The sequence below is a fragment of the Natator depressus genome, chromosome 1, assembly GCF_965152275.1.
Source record: "Natator depressus isolate rNatDep1 chromosome 1, rNatDep2.hap1, whole genome shotgun sequence".
In the NCBI taxonomy this organism is placed as follows: Eukaryota; Metazoa; Chordata; order Testudines; family Cheloniidae; genus Natator; species Natator depressus.
In genome coordinates this window covers 320,160,306-320,177,487 of record NC_134234.1, presented here as the reverse complement: position 1 = coordinate 320,177,487, position 17,182 = coordinate 320,160,306, and the positions used below count along the sequence as shown (strand labels likewise).

The 17,182-nt window shown below is 41.8% G+C and overlaps 2 protein-coding genes across 5 annotated transcripts in view; one reads left to right on the top strand and one right to left on the bottom strand.

Moving 5' to 3' along the window:
- The window catches only part of COG5 (component of oligomeric golgi complex 5), a 304,028-nt gene extending 303,296 nt beyond the window's left edge, over positions 1 to 732 (bottom strand). The window contains exon 1 of the mRNA XM_074942459.1: positions 516 to 732. Within this exon, the coding sequence (XP_074798560.1) occupies positions 516 to 732 (217 nt within the window). The remainder of the gene's footprint in view (positions 1 to 515) is intronic.
- DUS4L (dihydrouridine synthase 4 like) lies at positions 692 to 15,786 on the top strand. 4 transcript variants are annotated; one of them, XM_074942467.1, is made up of 8 exons: positions 692 to 755; positions 1,266 to 1,426; positions 1,551 to 1,686; positions 1,980 to 2,101; positions 5,641 to 5,674; positions 7,314 to 7,436; positions 8,625 to 8,851; positions 12,095 to 15,786. In XM_074942467.1, the coding sequence occupies exons 3-8, from the start codon at positions 1,577 to 1,579 to the stop codon at positions 12,340 to 12,342; spliced, it is 864 nt and encodes a 287-aa protein (XP_074798568.1). In that variant the 5' UTR covers positions 692 to 755; positions 1,266 to 1,426; positions 1,551 to 1,576; the 3' UTR covers positions 12,343 to 15,786. The 4 variants fall into 4 exon arrangements, with proteins under 4 accessions (XP_074798568.1, XP_074798566.1, XP_074798569.1 ...); XM_074942465.1 differs by having other exon boundaries at positions 5,557 to 5,674; XM_074942468.1 differs by lacking the exon at positions 7,314 to 7,436 and having other exon boundaries at positions 5,557 to 5,674.
- The last annotated feature ends 1,396 nt before the right edge of the window (positions 15,787 to 17,182 follow it).

Here is a 17,182-nt window from a genome sequence, read left to right as displayed (position 1 = left end):
AAGGGCCACCAGCAACAACACAATTCCTAATAACTTCATTTGATGCCACGATAAACCTGAAGCACAGGGACTAGAAAAACTCCCAGCAAGAGCAGTTACCCCCTCTTTCCAGCCAGCAGGACAGACCGTGAGCTTGGTGCCTGGAGACCTGCAGGAGCAGCAAGACAGCCACGCACGCAGAGGCAGATGTGAGAGGGATACCCTGCCCCCAGAGCAAACTCCTCCGCAGCCTCCAGCTCTTCCGCCTCCGAGCCTCCGGTCCCCAGTCCGGCTGGCAAAGCAACACAGTCCGCACCGCTAGCCTGGTGCCAGTCCCCCGCAGGGCCCCTCTGCTGCCCAAAGCCCCGTGTGCCCCCAGCAGAGCCCGGCTGCCCGGTGCCCTCGCTTCACCTCAGACCCTCTGCTGCCGAGGTCCCCCAGCTCCCCCCCCCACCTCGTGTCCCCGCAGCCCCCAGTTTCACTATTACCCCGCACCGCCTGCTCCCCGCACGGACCCCGCGCCAGCCCCTCCTCACCGTCCCCCAGCAGCTCCCCGAGAGCAAGTCCCAGGGCAGGGGCGCCTCCCACCGCCGCCGCCTCTTCCATGCTGGCAGCTCCCGGAGACCCTGACGTCATCCATAAGCGACCGGCTAGCGACAACGCCAGCATCCCGCGCCTCCGTGGCGTCAGTTGGCAGGGGCGAAGTGGGGGAGGGTGAAGGGTCAGAGGGGAAAGGTCGTTCTGGGCTGGCATGGTCTGCCTGCCTCGCGCCGCGGGTGAAGTAGAGATGGATGCTAGGAGGGGCGGGGGCGGGCACAAGGCGGGATGGGAGCTGGGCCGGGATGGGGGCAGGCGGGTGGGGAGCCGTACTGGGGGGTGGGGAGAGGAGGGCTGGTATAGCTGTCTCTGCATCGTTCCCTGCGCCATGCAGCCCCGTCCTCTTATTGCTCTACCTTTTCCCTTCCCACTGTCTTCTTCCCTTTTTTTCTGTCTCTCCCCCAGTCCCTGTCTCTTCCTTCTGTCACTGAAGATGTCTTGTATACCTCTTCTGTGGTATTCATGGCCATTGGATTTTTCACAACAGCAATTAGACCTAAATTGGTAAACCCCCTGGATAATCTCTCTCTCCCTTTCTCAAACTCCGTAGCATAAACTAATTTTTCCAAGTATCTGAGCATATTCTCTATTGTGTTTCTAGGAGATTCAGTTAATTGAAAGTTAACTACCCATTTCTGTTAGTCATGCGTTGCGCAAATGTAACAAAAATATATTGCTTTCTGTTGCAGTATGTTAAATATAAGACACATACTAAGGATATACTTAAAACAGACATAATGTAATCCATAAACTGCTTTCCACAAACTGAGGATAGCAGGACACTAAATTCTCACCAGAACATAGCCCCAGACGACAGCAGTGGAACCACCACCCCCATCCTCCTTGTGAAGTTAGTGTAAATTCTATTAACCTTTTTGTTAACTAACTTTGAACAGTTATCCATTGCTGTATGTTATGAGAACTGGGAATAAGTAGTAAGATTTCTGTTTTTAAAAAGTGTTTTCTTTTTCCAGATTTTAAATAGTATTGAAACTCATAAATGATTAGTGACGCCATAGAAACCACACAATGTCAACAAAAGGATCCAGTAGATTTGTTTCATTCTGGGCACTTTGTAAAAATATGTGCCCCTATGGTCCGATATTCAAAGTAAGTAACACGTCGTGTTTAGCTATACACTTTCAATGGATTCTCCATGTAAATGTATGTTAAGTATAAAAATAAGTTTGGTTTCTTTTTTTAACAGTTTGGAAAACACGCTTCAAAATATGCATGTTTATCTGTTTATACTGTGGTAATACCTAGACACCCCACTATAATAGGTGCTGTATGGCTAAACGCACTGAAATAATTTAATTTTAAAATAGTTTATTTAGGAAAACAATGTATGTTTTGAGTTTGTTAGTTTGTTTGTTTCAATTCAAATGTCCATATGCTCACAGGTTGGCTTTCAGAACTTTGGTCAGGAAATACAACTGTGATTTGTGTTATACACCAATGATAATTGCTGCTGATTTTGTCAGATCTGTGAAAGCTAGAGACAGTGAATTCACAACAAGCAAAGGTATTTATTGTATATGTTCTTGCTTTTTCAGAGGATTTTATGCAATAATTGATCTTAGATGGTAGATTCTCTGGTTTCAGAGTAACAGCCGTGTTAGTCTGTATTCACAAAAAGAAAAGGAGTACTTGTGGCACCTTAGAGACTAACCAATTTATTTGAGCATAAGCTTTCGTGAGCTACAGCTCACTTCATCGGATGCATACTGTGGAAAATACAGAAGATGTTTTTATACACACAGACCATGAAAAAATGGGTGTTTATCACTACAAAAGGTTTTCTCTCCCCCCCACCCCACCCCACCCCACCCATTTTTTCATGGTCTGTGTGTATAAAAACATCTTCTGTATTTTCCACAATATGCATCCGATGAAGTGAGCTGTAGCTCACGAAAGCTTATGCTCAAATAAATTGGTTAGTCTCTAAGGTGCCACAAGTACTCCTTTTCTTTTTGGTAGATTCTCTGTAACTTGAAGTCTTGACATCATGATTTGAGCACTTCAGTAACTCAACCAAAGATTAGGGGTCTATTACAGAGTGGACGGGTGAGGTGCTATGACCTGCAATATGCAGGAGATCAGACTAGATGATCATGACAGTCCCTTCTGGCCTTAAATTCTATTAATCTAGTTGACCAAGCGAAGCAAGGTCTAACACTCACCTTGCTGGCATTTCTGTTTTCTGGTTGTTAACTGAAGGTTGATTATATCCCCCCAGGGTTCACCAGGCTTGTCAATACTTGAAATGCTACAGCTTCACAGCTGCAGTACTGCAGTTGCACCGCTGTAGCACATCAATGTAGACACTACCTATGCCGATAGGAGGGGTTCTTCCATCAGCATAGGTAATCCCCCTCCTTGAGAGGCGGTAGCTAGATAGAAGAATTCTTCTGTAGACCTGGAAGTGTCTACAGTTCAGAATAGCTACATCTCTCAGGGCATGGATTTTTGACACCCCTAGAGAAGTAGCTATGCTGATGTAAGTGCCCAGTGTAGAGCAGCCTTTAGCTGCACTGCTGCTGAGGTACTAAGCCTTGCAGACATAAAGAGAATCAGACCTGAGACTATGTCTACACTACTGCGGTAAGTCGACCTATGCTACGCAACTCCAGCTACGTTATTCACGTCGACGTACCTTAGGTCGAGTTACCCCGGGGTCAACACCGCAGGGGGTCGACAGGAGAAAATCTCCCATTGACTTACCTTACTCTTCTCATCAGGCGTAGAGTATAGGGATCAACTGGAGAGCGATCTGCAGTCAATTTAGCGGGTCTTTACTAGACCCGCTAAATCGACCGCCAGTGGATCAGTCTCAGAGCGTCAATCCCTGCCGTAGCGTAGATCTGTCCTTAGTATTTCTGGGCTTATAAGTACAATAGCAAAGATTTTTGTAGTTCTGGTCCTGCAGAACTTAGAAGTTCCACAGGACCTTATATTCAAGGCTTCATTTTTTTGTGGTTTTAAAAACTCTTTGGGAGCTTCAGCACTTAACCAGAAGAATCAGTCATGTAAAGCTATCTGAACCTGCCAACTTTTTTGGATGTTTCAGATGTTCTCTGATTCCTTTCTAAAATCAAGGAGCAGAACTCAGCTGGTGTAGATTATTACAGTTCCATTGAAGTCAATGACAATTTACACAAGCTGAGGATCTGCCCCAAAGATTGCTTCATCTTACTCCTGGGGGAATTGTGCACCAAAAAATTACAAATTCTGCGCACAATATTTTAAAATTCTGCATATTTTATTTGTCAGAATAACATAATATAATCACACCAGTTTCAATTATTTTTGGTCATTTATTTCAAAATACCTGTCAGCAAGTATGTCTGTAACAATGCAGACAACAAAAAAGATTCAGAAAACGTTTTTGACAAATAAATCCTTACTAGGCATATTAATACAGAACTCTGAATAATAATTCATTTAAACTACAATACAGAACCATATTTCCTGCACCCCTCAGAAGCAGTGCAAAGGCTTGGGGGAGTGAAGGATAATGGAGGAGCTGAGGGAGAAGGAAGGATTGCTGGAACGGAGCCTGGGTGTGAACTTGGAGGGTTGTTGCGTATGGGTGGGAAAAGTATGGAACAGTTTTTTTTAGGGGGTGGGGAGGGATTGTTAGGGAGCTTCCCCCATGCAGACCCTGGCTGACCCCTAGCCTCTCCCATTCAGTCAGGCACATCTGCCCCTGTCCCCATGTGTTCCTGCACCCCCTCCCACTGTGTCTCTGTGCCCCCACCCAGCCACTCACCTGTCCCTATGTAGCTCTGCACCCCCTCCCCCATCACCATGTGGCCCTGTGCCTCCACTCCCATTCAGCCTCTGCCCCAGTCTGTCCTCCTCCACTAACCCTTTTATGAGCCCCTGTCTGACACCGCCCCGCAGCCCCCAGCAACCCTTCTCTTCCCCCGCTGGCTGGGAACTGCTACTGTGTTCTATGCCCACAGCACCATCTTGTGGGCAAAGGGCAGAACTGCAGAAGTTATTTTCTGCTGGGAGCTGCCACTATTCTTGCATCACAGCGTCCTTTGGTGGGCAAAAGGTGGAACTTCCGCAACATTTTGGCAGAAGCTCTTTTCTGTGCAAAAAATTAAAACTATGCATGGCTCATTAATTATGCACATAGAGTAGTGCAGAATTTCTCCAGGAGTACTCATTTGTGAGATATGGTCTGTGGCTTCTACCATGAAGGCAGTGGAGAGTTTGGTCTCCAGCCATTAATTAGAGGATTAGGTTTGCAGTTTATAATCCCATATTTAGAGTTTTCTTTGGTCTTGCGGTGCTCTGTGGAATGTGTTTAAAAAAATCAAATATGGATAAAGTTGTGTAATTAAGGTTGGTGCTAGAACTGGTGCTTTATTATTTCTAGACTTGCTGACATTGTAGGTTTTATGAACTATAACCTTCCAATTTTCTTACTTTAAAAATATATTTAAAACTTAACCCTGAATTTCTTTACTTCTTAATTGGTTAATATGTCACCATTATAAGAACCCTATTCTGTTCAGTTTCTAATGTTTCCTTATATTTTGTGTGTCAGAACTTCCAAATAAGGCAATATAAGAAATGAAGTCTGTATTTTTTAGAAAAAAATACTTGTCTCTCTTTCTGTCATTGGAGACTATTTTTATTTTGTAAAAAAAGTGGAATTCTTATTTAGAAATAAATGTTTCTTCTAAAAATTATTTTCTTGTGGCAACGCACACTGAAAACAGTACTGCTATTAGAAATAGCAGGAAAGGAAGATATACAAGGGATTGACTTTATCCAGGAATAACAAAACATTCATAAGTTTAGAATTCTTTGTTTACCATTTTTTTTAAATCTTCTGTTGTTATACTGATTATGTTAAAGACCTGATTATGTTGACTTACTTAAAGAATTAGTAAGGGTGAATTTCATATGTAGTATGCATTGTTCTTGTTATGGTATATTCTAAAGAGCTCTCTCTTTGATTAGGTGATCGCCCACTGATTGTTCAGTTTGCTGCTAATGAAGCACAGGTTTTATCTGATGCTGCCCGTATCGTCTGTCCTTTTGCAGATGGAATAGACCTAAATTGTGGCTGTCCTCAGAGGTAAAACTTTAAGAAGTTGGAAGAATCAAACAATTACGGACAATGAAAAATGAAAAATCACTTCCTCGTTTTCCAAATCCAAAAGAAATAGTGATAGATTAATGGTAGTTCTTAAATGTAGAAATTCTGGTTTGTCTTCCTGAGAAAGCATTCAGAAAGCAGTCTCAGGAGACCTTCTGTGTTGGTGAGACAGTAGAGTCCAGGCATATTATCAAGGTGCCATTCTTTGTGTCTATGATGTTGAGTGTTGACTTAATAGGGAATTGGCAACCTTTGAAGAGGCATTAACAGTGGCATCAAAAATGCTGCACGCTGACTTACCAGACAGGGAATGAAAGATTCATTGCAGATGACTTGGGAAGTATATTGAGGGAAACTTTGTGGCTATTCTCAAAATGTTGGTGTAAGTCCTGATGCCTGAGAGACTTCTACAAGTAAAGAATATCCTTTGAAATAACTCTTCCTTCTGTATTAAGTCGTGATTGTTTAATGTTCAAGAACTACTCGCATCTTTGATTAGGTGCTAAATGTTTGTCAGTGAGATCAGTGATCTGCTCCTCACTTAAAATCTTCCAGATTTTGTTCTTGTATGTCGAGACCCAGTTCAGGCTGAAAATATTCATACACAATTGAAAATATTTATTAAGTGGTTCAAGTTAGATCTATTAAGTAATATTGGAGGTGTTTTAGTCAAAACACATTTTACAAACTGAAAACATCAAATAGAAAATGTAGGGAAGCACAACCAAAGGTAACTTGTAATAAGTGCAAATATTTAATTACTCAAGTGGTCTAATTAGATTCTTATGACTTGAAATAACAATTATCTCCTAATAATTTTACACATAGAAATGTATTAGTTTCTCTCTATCTTTCAACCCAGCTGCTTTGAAATATCAAATTGAGAGTTTTTGTGTGATCAGAGCTGTATGGTTATATTTACTTTGCACAGTCCACCCAAGAGACCAAGCTTCCAATTTCAAAACCATAGGAAAATCTGTATTCTGTTTTTGGCTTATGGTTTTGGGTTTTTTTAATTTGAAAATCTGCTTATAAGGACAAATTATTTAAATACTAATAAATAGCTGCAATTAGGTTAGAGAAAACGGTACATCCTGCCATTCTCACGGGTATAGTTTTCATAGTTAGATTAAGAAGGCCATACAAATAAGGGCCTTTTTCCAACAGTCCTCATAAAAGTAATTTCTCTTTGAAAACATCCCATGACTCTTTATAGAAGATGAAATCTAGCTGTTTATTGGCCCATATCACATTGTATCTGAGTGCCTCAAAAATGTTAGTTTATTTTTCCTTATGATGCCCTTTTGGGGGCAAGGAGATGGGTAAAAATGTTATAATTTAGCTGATTAGAAACTGGATTGGAGAGAGACTAAGTAACTTGTCCAAAGTCACATAGGAAATCTGTGATAGAACCAGGAATTGAAGCTACATCTCCCAAGAGGTGAGCCTTAACCATAAGAACATCTTTCACCCATAGCCAGAGCTATCTCTGCCTTCTTCCCTGTTGACAAAATAATTCACCAAATGTGTCAAAAAGGAAACTGAAATAGTGCATTAGGTTGAAACTGACCTTTTATTGCAAATATACAATGCAAACGTTGTTCTCTTTAACTTAAAGATGGGCAATGGCGGAAGGTTATGGTGCTTGTTTAATAAATAAACCAGAGCTGGTTCAAGATATGGTGAGACATGTAAGAAATCAAGTCGAGAACCCCAGATTTTCAGTATCTATTAAGATAAGGTAAGTTTAGACCACTACTATGCCTCAAGACAATAAAGCACGTTTATTATTTAATCAGGCAAAACAGGCAATGTTTTGGGTTAATATTACCTTTACAGAAAAAGTGCCATAAGTATGGTCTGTGGAGATTTGCACTCAGCTTTTTGGTAGGTCAACCCTGAGATCTTTAACAACCCCAGCTGGTCAGGATCTGTTTTCTCTCTCATCCAAAGTACATTTGGAGACATGTAATCCTACAAAATTGCAATCAGTGTTTCTCTGGTGCTACATGTCCTCAAGTGTGCTTTGGTTTGCAAGAACACACTGATATCCAAAGCAACATAAAAGTCATACATTTTTTAAAAACTCAGAATTCATGAAAGGTAAAATGACCACAACCTAGTTGAATAGTTTTGTATTGTTTATACAACCATATCACCTAGTGCTCTGAACCAAGCTAAGCAAGCTTGGGTCAAGTTACCACTTGGATGGGAGTTCTCAAAGGAACATAGGGGGAACAGGAAATGATGCTGGTAAGTTAGTGATATTTTTCCTTCTACCAGTTCAGAACTAGATCTAGTATGGTATTAATGGCATAGTCCAGCTGGAGAAGCTGTCTTTTAGATGAGGCATTAAAAATAGATCCTGACAAATCGTGATTGCTTAAAGATTTGATTACATTCCTTATCAAATTTCAACTTGAGTCATTCTGCCTACCTAAATTCCCATTTTCAGTTGGAAAAAGATATCCTTCACTTCACTGACTTCTAAAATATTGTGATGTGTCGCCATGTTGCATTTCAGTGTGGAGGAAGTCATCCAAAACCTACACAGGAATATCAGCAGTTTCTGTTAATAAAGATCTAAAGTTGATTGAGATTTTTCAGAAAAAAAGGTGCTATATAAATGTGAGTTATTTCATTTTTGGTACAAATTTACGCAAAATTGTATATTTTTAAGAGCCTCATGGGTTTCTGGCAATTGTTATAAAGTTTGGACACCCTTTCAATTTGAGTGACATGATTAATGGCAGTACTAAATCAAGGGATATTAATTTATTAAAATAATGTGTTATATGATAAAATATCTGTTCATCTTCCAACAATAATGTTCTTTCTTCAATTCTTGTTTACTTTGCTTTATGATGGTATTTCATGCAGTTGAGATAACTGATGGTGAGGATAATTATTACATTCCTTGGAATTTTAGAATCCATGATGATCTAAAGAGAACTGTAGATCTCTGTCAAAAAGCTGAAGCAACTGGAGTTTCCTGGATTACAGTTCATGGTAGAAATATAGAAGAACGACATCAGCCAGTACATTATGATGCAATTAAAATAATTAAACAAAATACGTCTATACCTATTGTAGCTAATGGAGACGTTAAAACTTTAAAAGATGCAGAGAATATTCATCATATGACGGGGACAGATGGTAAGAACTCAGCATACTTTGGGTATTATTTCAGTAAACTTGCTGGGAAACATACTTTTTAAAATACACATTTGTCTGTAAGTTGAATTTATATTTGAGCGTTTTGCACTCTTCAAGGAGAGAACTGAGATATGAAGTTCATTGGTTCCGACATCTTAAGGATTCATGAGCAGACACACTTAAAAGCTGTTACCCGCACAAAATTCTCTGTTACACACTCTAGGGGCACCCACCTTTACCCTTCCGTGGACTCAAGGTGTAACCTTCTTAATTTAGGCACCCACCCTTACCCCATTCCTAGGGCTCAGGCGTAACCTTACACTCTAGGGCACACACCCGTACCCTGTTCCTAAGACTCAGGCGTAACCCAGTTAATTTAGGCACCCCCACCCCTTCCCAGTACCTACGGCTCTAGGCAAAAGGCACCTAACTTTACCCCTCTGTGGGCTCTGGGCTCTGCTTCTCCGGGCTTGACGTAAACACCCATTCCCCGTGGACTCAGGGCTTAATCGTTTGAGGGTTTACAGGGTCTTTTACCAGTGAAAGAGCCTTACACAGTAATATCCTACTTAACCTCTATTTATTAACAATCACCAAACAGAATGCACATGCGACACATACAGTGCTCACCACTCCCAATAAGAGAGATGAATTTTTCCTGATGGCCAGTCAGGATCAGGTCATCTGGGGGATTCCAGTTTCTGCTCAGTGTCATTGGCAGAGTGTTGGGGTCTGTCAGTTCTGATCTTGGGCCTGTGTCCTGGAGTTGGTTCCCAAAGAAATTCCTTTTGGACCACAGTTTATATAGTAAAACGTGAGTCCTGCTAAGATGTACCTTAACCAATCATTTTACTAAAATATTACTAACCAATCCTACCATATTGTAAAACAATTATTTAACCAATCATACTCCATCACCTTAATTAATTTACACATAGCAAAATTAATTATGCAACAGACAGAAACAATCAAAGAACCAGACAGAGATCATACAGATAAACAATAGAGAAGTGGGGACCATAAAGACAAAATAATAAAGAAATGAGGATTTCACAACCACAACTCTTGATAAGCGGTTTCTTGCCAGACAGAATGCTATCAAACTAAGTTTTCTTTAACCATCTTAAGTTCTGTTTCTTTATCTGGTGATAGTGGGTGCTATTAGGACAGGATCTCCTTAATAGCCCAATATTACATTGTTTTAATGTAATTTAGATGGAATGTGAGGATGTGACTTCCTGCTTCTTAGCTCATGGCTGCTGCTCTCCTAATATGGCTGCAGACAAAGGCTTTACAACATGCCTACAGAAAAAGGCCTTATCCTTACAAAGCATTAGAGTACTACTATGCATAACTATGAATAAGGACCTCCAAGGCAAACTGCAAAAGCCCTTTATTTAAATACTGTATCTCACCCCTACACACAGAAAAGCCTCAGACACTCATCAACCTAATATGAATGATTAATGACATTATTGGAGAATTCTTTTAGACAGATAACGGTTCCTTCTGTTCCTACAAGGCAGTGGTGGGCCACCTGCGGCCCGTCAGGGCAATCCGCTGGTGGGCCATGAGACAGTTTATTTACACTGATTTCAGAGTAGCAGCCATGTTAGTCTGTATTCGCAAAAAGAAAAGGAGTACTTTTCCCACCTTGATTATCACTACACAAGGTTTTCTTTCCCCGGCGCCCCCCGCTCTCCTGCTGGTAATAGCTCATCTTAAGTGATCACGCTCCTTACAGTGTGTGTGATAACACCCATTTTTTCATGTTCTGTGTGTATATAAATCTCACTGTATTTTCCACTGAATGCATCCGATGAAGTGAGCTGTAGCTCACGAAAGCTTATGCTCTAATAAATTGGGTTAGTCGCTAAGGTGCCACAAGTACTCCTTTTCTTTTTATTTACACTGACTGTCCACAGGTGCGGCTGCCCGCAGCTCCCAGTGGCCGCGGTTCGCCATTCCAGCCCATGCTGCTTCCTGCAGCTCCCATTGGCTGGGAACAGTGAACTGCAGCCACTGAGAGCTGCAGGTGGACAGTCAATGTAAACAAACTGTCTCACAGCCCGCCGCAGGGTGCCCACCACTGGTACAAGGGGTGCCTCAGTGGCAGCCATTTTGGCCCTTGCAGGTGGGAGATGGATCTGTTACTGTAGCAAATAAAGGGAAGAAGGAGGAGTACTGTCTGTCCTGGATTTTGTCAAATATCTGGCTAGTCAGTTTCAGCATTATTGTTTCCTTGTACTCCCCAGTCAGTCTATCTGTGTCACAGAAAGGTAGGGCTAGAAGGGACCTCAAGAAGTCATCAAGTCCAGCCGCTAGCCCTGAGGCAGGACCAAGTAAACATAGACCATCCCTGATTGGTGCTTGTTCCACCTGTTCTTATAAACCTCCAATGATGGGGATTCTACAACCTCCTTTGAAGCTTATTCCTGTGCTTAACTGCTCTTATAGTTAGAAAGTTTCACCTAAATCTCCCTTACTGCGGATTAAGCCCATTACTACTACTACTTTGGATACAGAAAACAATTGATCCCTGTCCTCTTTATAACTTTCCCTTAACAAATTTGCAGTCTTATCATCAGGTTCCCCTCTCAGTCCACTTTTCTCAAGACTAAACATGCCCAGTTTTTTTCTCCTTTCTTCATAGGCCACGTTTCCTAAATCTTATATCATTTTTGTTATTCTCTGGACTCTTCAGTTTGTCCACAGCTTTCCTACAATGTGGTGCCTAGAACTGGACGCCCTATTCCAGCTGAGGCCTCACCAGCTAGTGCAAGTGTTCTTTAAGTCATTTGAGTTACACAAGGGATGAATTTGTTTCCTCGCTGTGTGTCAATCAGTAATAAATTTTGCTCAGAAAAACAGGGTCATCCTATGTTTTAACTAATAAAAAGAAAATATTACTGGAGGACTGGTTGTGGTTGTTCAAAGAACTGGGAAAGAAAAGTTCCCATTCTGTATATGCTGTGTTTTCTTTCAAATTCTCTATCATGAAGTGCCATTAAGCTGGGTAGACTGGACCTTTAAATATCACAGGTAATCTTGGATTTGGACTGTTAAACAGAGTTTCCCAGGGTGCAACTGTCATATGGGCTTTCCAGCTTCTATTGCTCTCTAGTTAGCTATTCACAAGTATTAGATACTGTGGTGATGGGTGCTATACAAAACCCTCAGGTAAACATAAAAAAGTTAAAAGTTAAATTGTATATTAACACTTCTCAAATTTTCCATTTGAAGGTGTAATGGTTGCTAGGGGACTCTTAGCCAATCCAGCCATGTTTGCAGGATATGAAGAGACACCTTTGAAGTGCATCCAGGACTGGGTTGACATTGCTCTTGAACATGGGACTCCTTTTACGTGCTTTCATCATCATTTAATGTACATGATGGAACGGATAACTTCAAAACAGGAAAAAAAGGTTTTTAATGTTTTATCAAGCACCTCAGCGGTTCTGGACTACCTTAATGACCACTATGGGGTGTAACAGCTTTTAAAGTATTTTAATCATGTGAATATTACATTTTATATTTTAGAGCTGCGGGTACATTGTTATAGTGATAGGTTTCCCCATGCTTATATTTATTAATCAAAATCACAGTGCATGAAAGATCTCATGCAGTGTAACATTACTGGACATTTCTGAACTGATCATTTTATATTAACATTATTTTCCACTCAGGAAATATTCATGACTTGAAAATAGCGTTTTTATATATGGCAATGCATTACCATACACAAGATTGTGATGCTGTAAGCAAAGTGTCTTATTGGAAAATAAATTATATATGCAGTACCAAAGTGCTTTCAAAGATCATCCCCAATGCTGCTACCCTTACTCACGTGACTAGAAGGGCCACAGGAACAGGCTCAAAGTGCATTTAACAGAATTACATAGAATTGTTCCCTTAATTGAGAAAAGCTCAATTGAGACACCCAGCTAGTATTTATATTTGGTTTTAATTATGTGGGCCCCTAAATCACAGAAGAGAGAGGCTTCACACAGCTGCCCTTCTTTAGGTTTCCCATTTGCTGCTCTGAAGGCCTGAAATCCCTTAAACTGGCATTGAACTCAGTAGAGTTCTAGATTTTCTTAGCCAAGTGGAAGAAAATTAAGAAAGTTTAGTTTCCACTCCTTAATTAATTTTCAAGTGGAAGATATGTCTCTTTAATGTTAAGGGATACTATAAGTCCAGAATGAAATTGTTTTGGTAACTCAGCTCTCGCATCAGACCTTGAATCAGTACTTGAAATTAAGCATGTGCTTGTACTGTCCCCTTCACTTCAAAATAGGGCTATGTCTATGCTACAAGTTATACACATGTTTAAGTAACTTGCAGACTTAGGGCACAGATCTTAAAAAGATTTGTTCAGCATGCACTATGTACAGTATATGTTCCTAAAATCAAGTGGGTGAGGTGATATCTTTTATTGAACCAACTTCTGTTAGTGAGAGGTAAGAGTTTGAGCTTACACTGAGCTCTTCTTCAAGACTGGGAAAGGCACTCAGGCCAGGTCTACACTTCGGACCTATCTCAATACAACTACGTTGCTCAGGTGTGAAAAATCCACTTCCCTAACCCACTGTGTAGACTACGCTATGTCAATGGGAGAGCTTCTCCCATTGATATAATCCACCTTCCTGAGAGGTGGTAACTAACTACAAAGCTCTCCCATTGGCTTAGGAGTGTCTTCACCAAGACCAACTCCTCAGAGTGTTACAGCTAACTAGAAGGTGGAACAGCTAAGGGCTTAACACATCTTTCAAGAGACCATTCACGGTGAAGTGGGTAGTATCACCTCTACAGTCATAGGATAAAGGAGGCATTAGTAGGTTGCAGATTTTTATAATGATCCATAGATCCAGTGTCTTTCTTAAGTCCATGATTTTTAGTGTCTAGCAGTTATGAATTTGAGTTCCCAAGCTTGTCTTTTGAAAGTGTTGTGCAGGTTTCCTTTGAGGATGAGGATAGAGAGGTCAGTTATGAAGTGATTATTTTGTGGAAAGCGTTCACCCACCCCAGACATCACCAAACTCAACCATTTAATCCTCACCCATAACAATCTTACATTTACCAACAAATAATTTATCCAAAGCAGGGGGAACAGCCATGAGTACTGGGATGGCTCCCCATTACATCAATCTTTTCATTCTTCTTAAGGAAGAATTTCTGGACAAATGCACCACAAAACCAAGGATACTGATATTTTCATTTGCTGGACGGATGACCTGAAGAACTCTGTGTAAGTTCAAAAGCTTGTCTCTCTCACCAACAGAAGTTGGTCCAATATATTATTTCATCCACCTCCTTTCTCTAAGATCATGGGACCAACAAGGCTACAACACTGCTAGCAGTAGATGTTCCTGTACAGCAGGGGTGGCTAACCTGTGGCTCCAGAGTCTCATGCGGCTCTTCAGAGGTTAATCTGCGGCTCCTTGCATAGACACCGACTCCAGGGCTGGAGCTACAGGTACCAACTTTCCAATGCTCACTGTTCAACCCCTGTCTCTGGCACAGGCCCTGCCCCCACTTCACCCCTTCCCCCGAGGCCCTGTCCCTTCCCCAAGCTCTCACTCTTCTCCTCACCCCCCAGAGCCTCCTGCATCAGGCACAGGGAAGGAGGAGAGGTGCTGATCGGCAGGCAGGCAGGGCACTGGAGCCGATAGGGGCTCCTGACATAATACTGTGGCTCTTTGGCAATGTACATTGGCAAATTCTGGCTCCTTCTCAGGCACAGGTTGGCCACCCCTCCTGTACAGCATATAATAATGACATGACAGTACGTAACAGGGCCCCCTTTGCTCCTGCCTCATGCCAAAATAAAAAAACCTCAGAGACCTTGTGGCTTAGCAATCACTGGTGCAGTTTATTTACAGCATGTAATCCCACCACCTTCTCACCATACACAGCTTGGGGGTTTCAGTCTTAAGGACTTCTCAGTTTCTATAAACCAAGAGAGGCACTCCTACTCTTCTTCCACTCTCTGGCTTCCCCATTTCTCTCTGCCCCCTTGGCTTCTTTCCTCTGAGGCTTTTATGCAGCTGCAGGCTAATTAGGCTGGCAGCTGTTCCCCTTTGCTAATTAGGCACAGGTTTCTCTAACGAGCTCTAATCTACCTTGCATAATTGGAGCTGGCATGACAGAGGACAGGCTCAGCAGTTTGTGCTCAGCACCCTGTCACACAGAAATAGGATAAAATGAGTGTGGGTAAGAAGCAGTCTTTCTTCTGAATCACCAAAAAAAAAAAAGTTAGAAAACTTTTAAACCTGGTTCTCAGCCAGGTTTTTATGATCTTGTCTTTTATAAATTGTTCACCCAAAGCATGATTGTCACTACGCACTGTGTTTTCCATAAGCAAAATGTAGTGAAAATTAGAACAAGGTAGTAACATTCTACACCTGACATTTGAGTCCAGTATGATAAAAATTTTGAACAAAAATCATGTTTCATATGGGATATGTTTATAAAGCGATTCATGCCAGTAAGTGATAAATTGTAAGGAATTAGGAGTTTGTTGACTCTCATACCTCTGGAAGTATCAGTATAGTTAAATATAAAAATATTTTCTAATTGTCTGAATCATATATGTAATAATTTTGTAAGTGATTAGACCTGACTAACTTTTGTATTAAATACTTCATAAACTGTTCTGGGGTGGTGTTCCGATTCCCCCAACCCTGCGTTTTATTTTGGAATAAATGTTTTTTACATGAGAATTTTTAAATATGGCAGCAGAAAAGATGAGAGTCATTGTTTAGTTTCAATGAAGTATGTGCCACAGTTGAGACATTACAACAGCATTATCTAGGTTTATTTATTGAAATAAAGACCGTTTACAATTTTGAGTTTTTCTGTCCATAGCATTCAGCATTTATATTGTCAGCAAAAGACACAAGTCTAAGGATAGGTTAAGTCCAAGTCCTGTTTCATGAAGAAGTCAATTGTTGAAGTCCACTTGGTTCTGAAGTCCTGCAATACTTGAGAATGAGATCTGTTCTATTTAAGAGGTGCTCCTTTATGCTCCAGAATGGTGCTTGGGGTTTTGTTTATGTGTTTTGCTTACTCTACACATTTGTCATATGTTAAAAATAAACTTAGGGTAACATTCTGCTGGTGAGATCTGCTATATCAGGGGTGGGCAAACTACAGCCCACGGGCCACGTCCAGCCCATGAGACCTTTTAATTTGGCCCTCAAGCTCCCACTGGGGAGCAGGATCGGGGACTTGCCCCACTCTGCCCATGTAGGGGCAGCCAGGGGCCTCCGCACGCTGCCCTCGCCCCAAGTGCCAGCTCTACAACTCCCATTGGCCGGGAACCATGGCCCGTGGGAGATGCAGAGGTGGTGGCTGCGGATGGGGCCTCCACGTAGGAGCCGGAGTGGGGACATGCCGCTGCTTCCGGGAGCCACTTTAGGTAGGCGCCGCCCAGAGCCTGCACTCCTGACCTCCTCCTGCACCCCAACCCCCTGCCCCAGCCCTGATCCCCCTCCCACTCTCCAAACCCCTCAGGCCCAGCCCGGAGCACCCTCCTGCACCCCAAACCCGTTACATGCAGGCTCTGGCTAGCCACTGCATGAACCAACAATAGAGAGGCTACAGCCAAAATACCCCCAGTTCTCAATCCTAGGATCCTGTACTATCCTGCTCTGGTCAAAAACCTGACCAGTATGAGTTTATTACTCAGTTCGCCGCTCCCTCGATGTGGAGAGGAATATACACACCAGCCCTTCTTAACTGAGATGAGATTTTCCCAAGTACTTCACTTAAAAACACACTGATTAAGATAAAACAAAACAAATTTATTAACTACAGAAAGATAGATTTTAAGTGATAGCAAACAGATCAAAGCAGATTACTTAGCAAATAAACAAAACGCAAATTAAACCTGATATGCTAAATAGATAGGATTTGGATTAGCAATTTCTCACCCTTACTGATGATACAAGCAGTTCACCAAGCTTCCATACACAAGCTAGAAATCCCTTTAGCTTGGGACCAGCATTTCCCCCAGTTCAGTCTTTGTTCCTCGGGGTTTCCAGGTGTTCTCATGTGTGGGGAGTGAGGCCAAATCATTATGTCACTCCCCACCTTATATAGTTTTTCCATATGGCGGGAACCTTTTATTCTAAGCTAAATTCCCAGCCCAGTTTGTGGAAAAATACAGGTACCAAAATGGAGTTCAGTGTCATGTGGTCTGGTCACATGCCCTTGCGTGCCTTGCTGAGTCATAGCAGCCATTACTCATAGGTTAGCTGAAACATTCCTGGGTGAGGACAACCTTTTCCATGGTTCATTGCCTTTGCTGATAGGCCATTAGCACTGTCT

Bases quoted from the DNA above. Each gene is read 5' to 3' on its own strand.
- DUS4L (XM_074942465.1), top strand. From the start codon at position 1,577: ATGATTAGTGACGCCATAGAAACCACACAATGTCAACAAAAGGATCCA. The intron at 5,675-7,313 runs GTAAAACTTTAA...TTTAACTTAAAG, and splicing joins AATTGTGGCTGTCCTCAGAG to ATGGGCAATGGCGGAAGGTT. The intron at 8,852-12,094 runs GTAAGAACTCAG...TTCCATTTGAAG, and splicing joins TCATATGACGGGGACAGATG to GTGTAATGGTTGCTAGGGGA.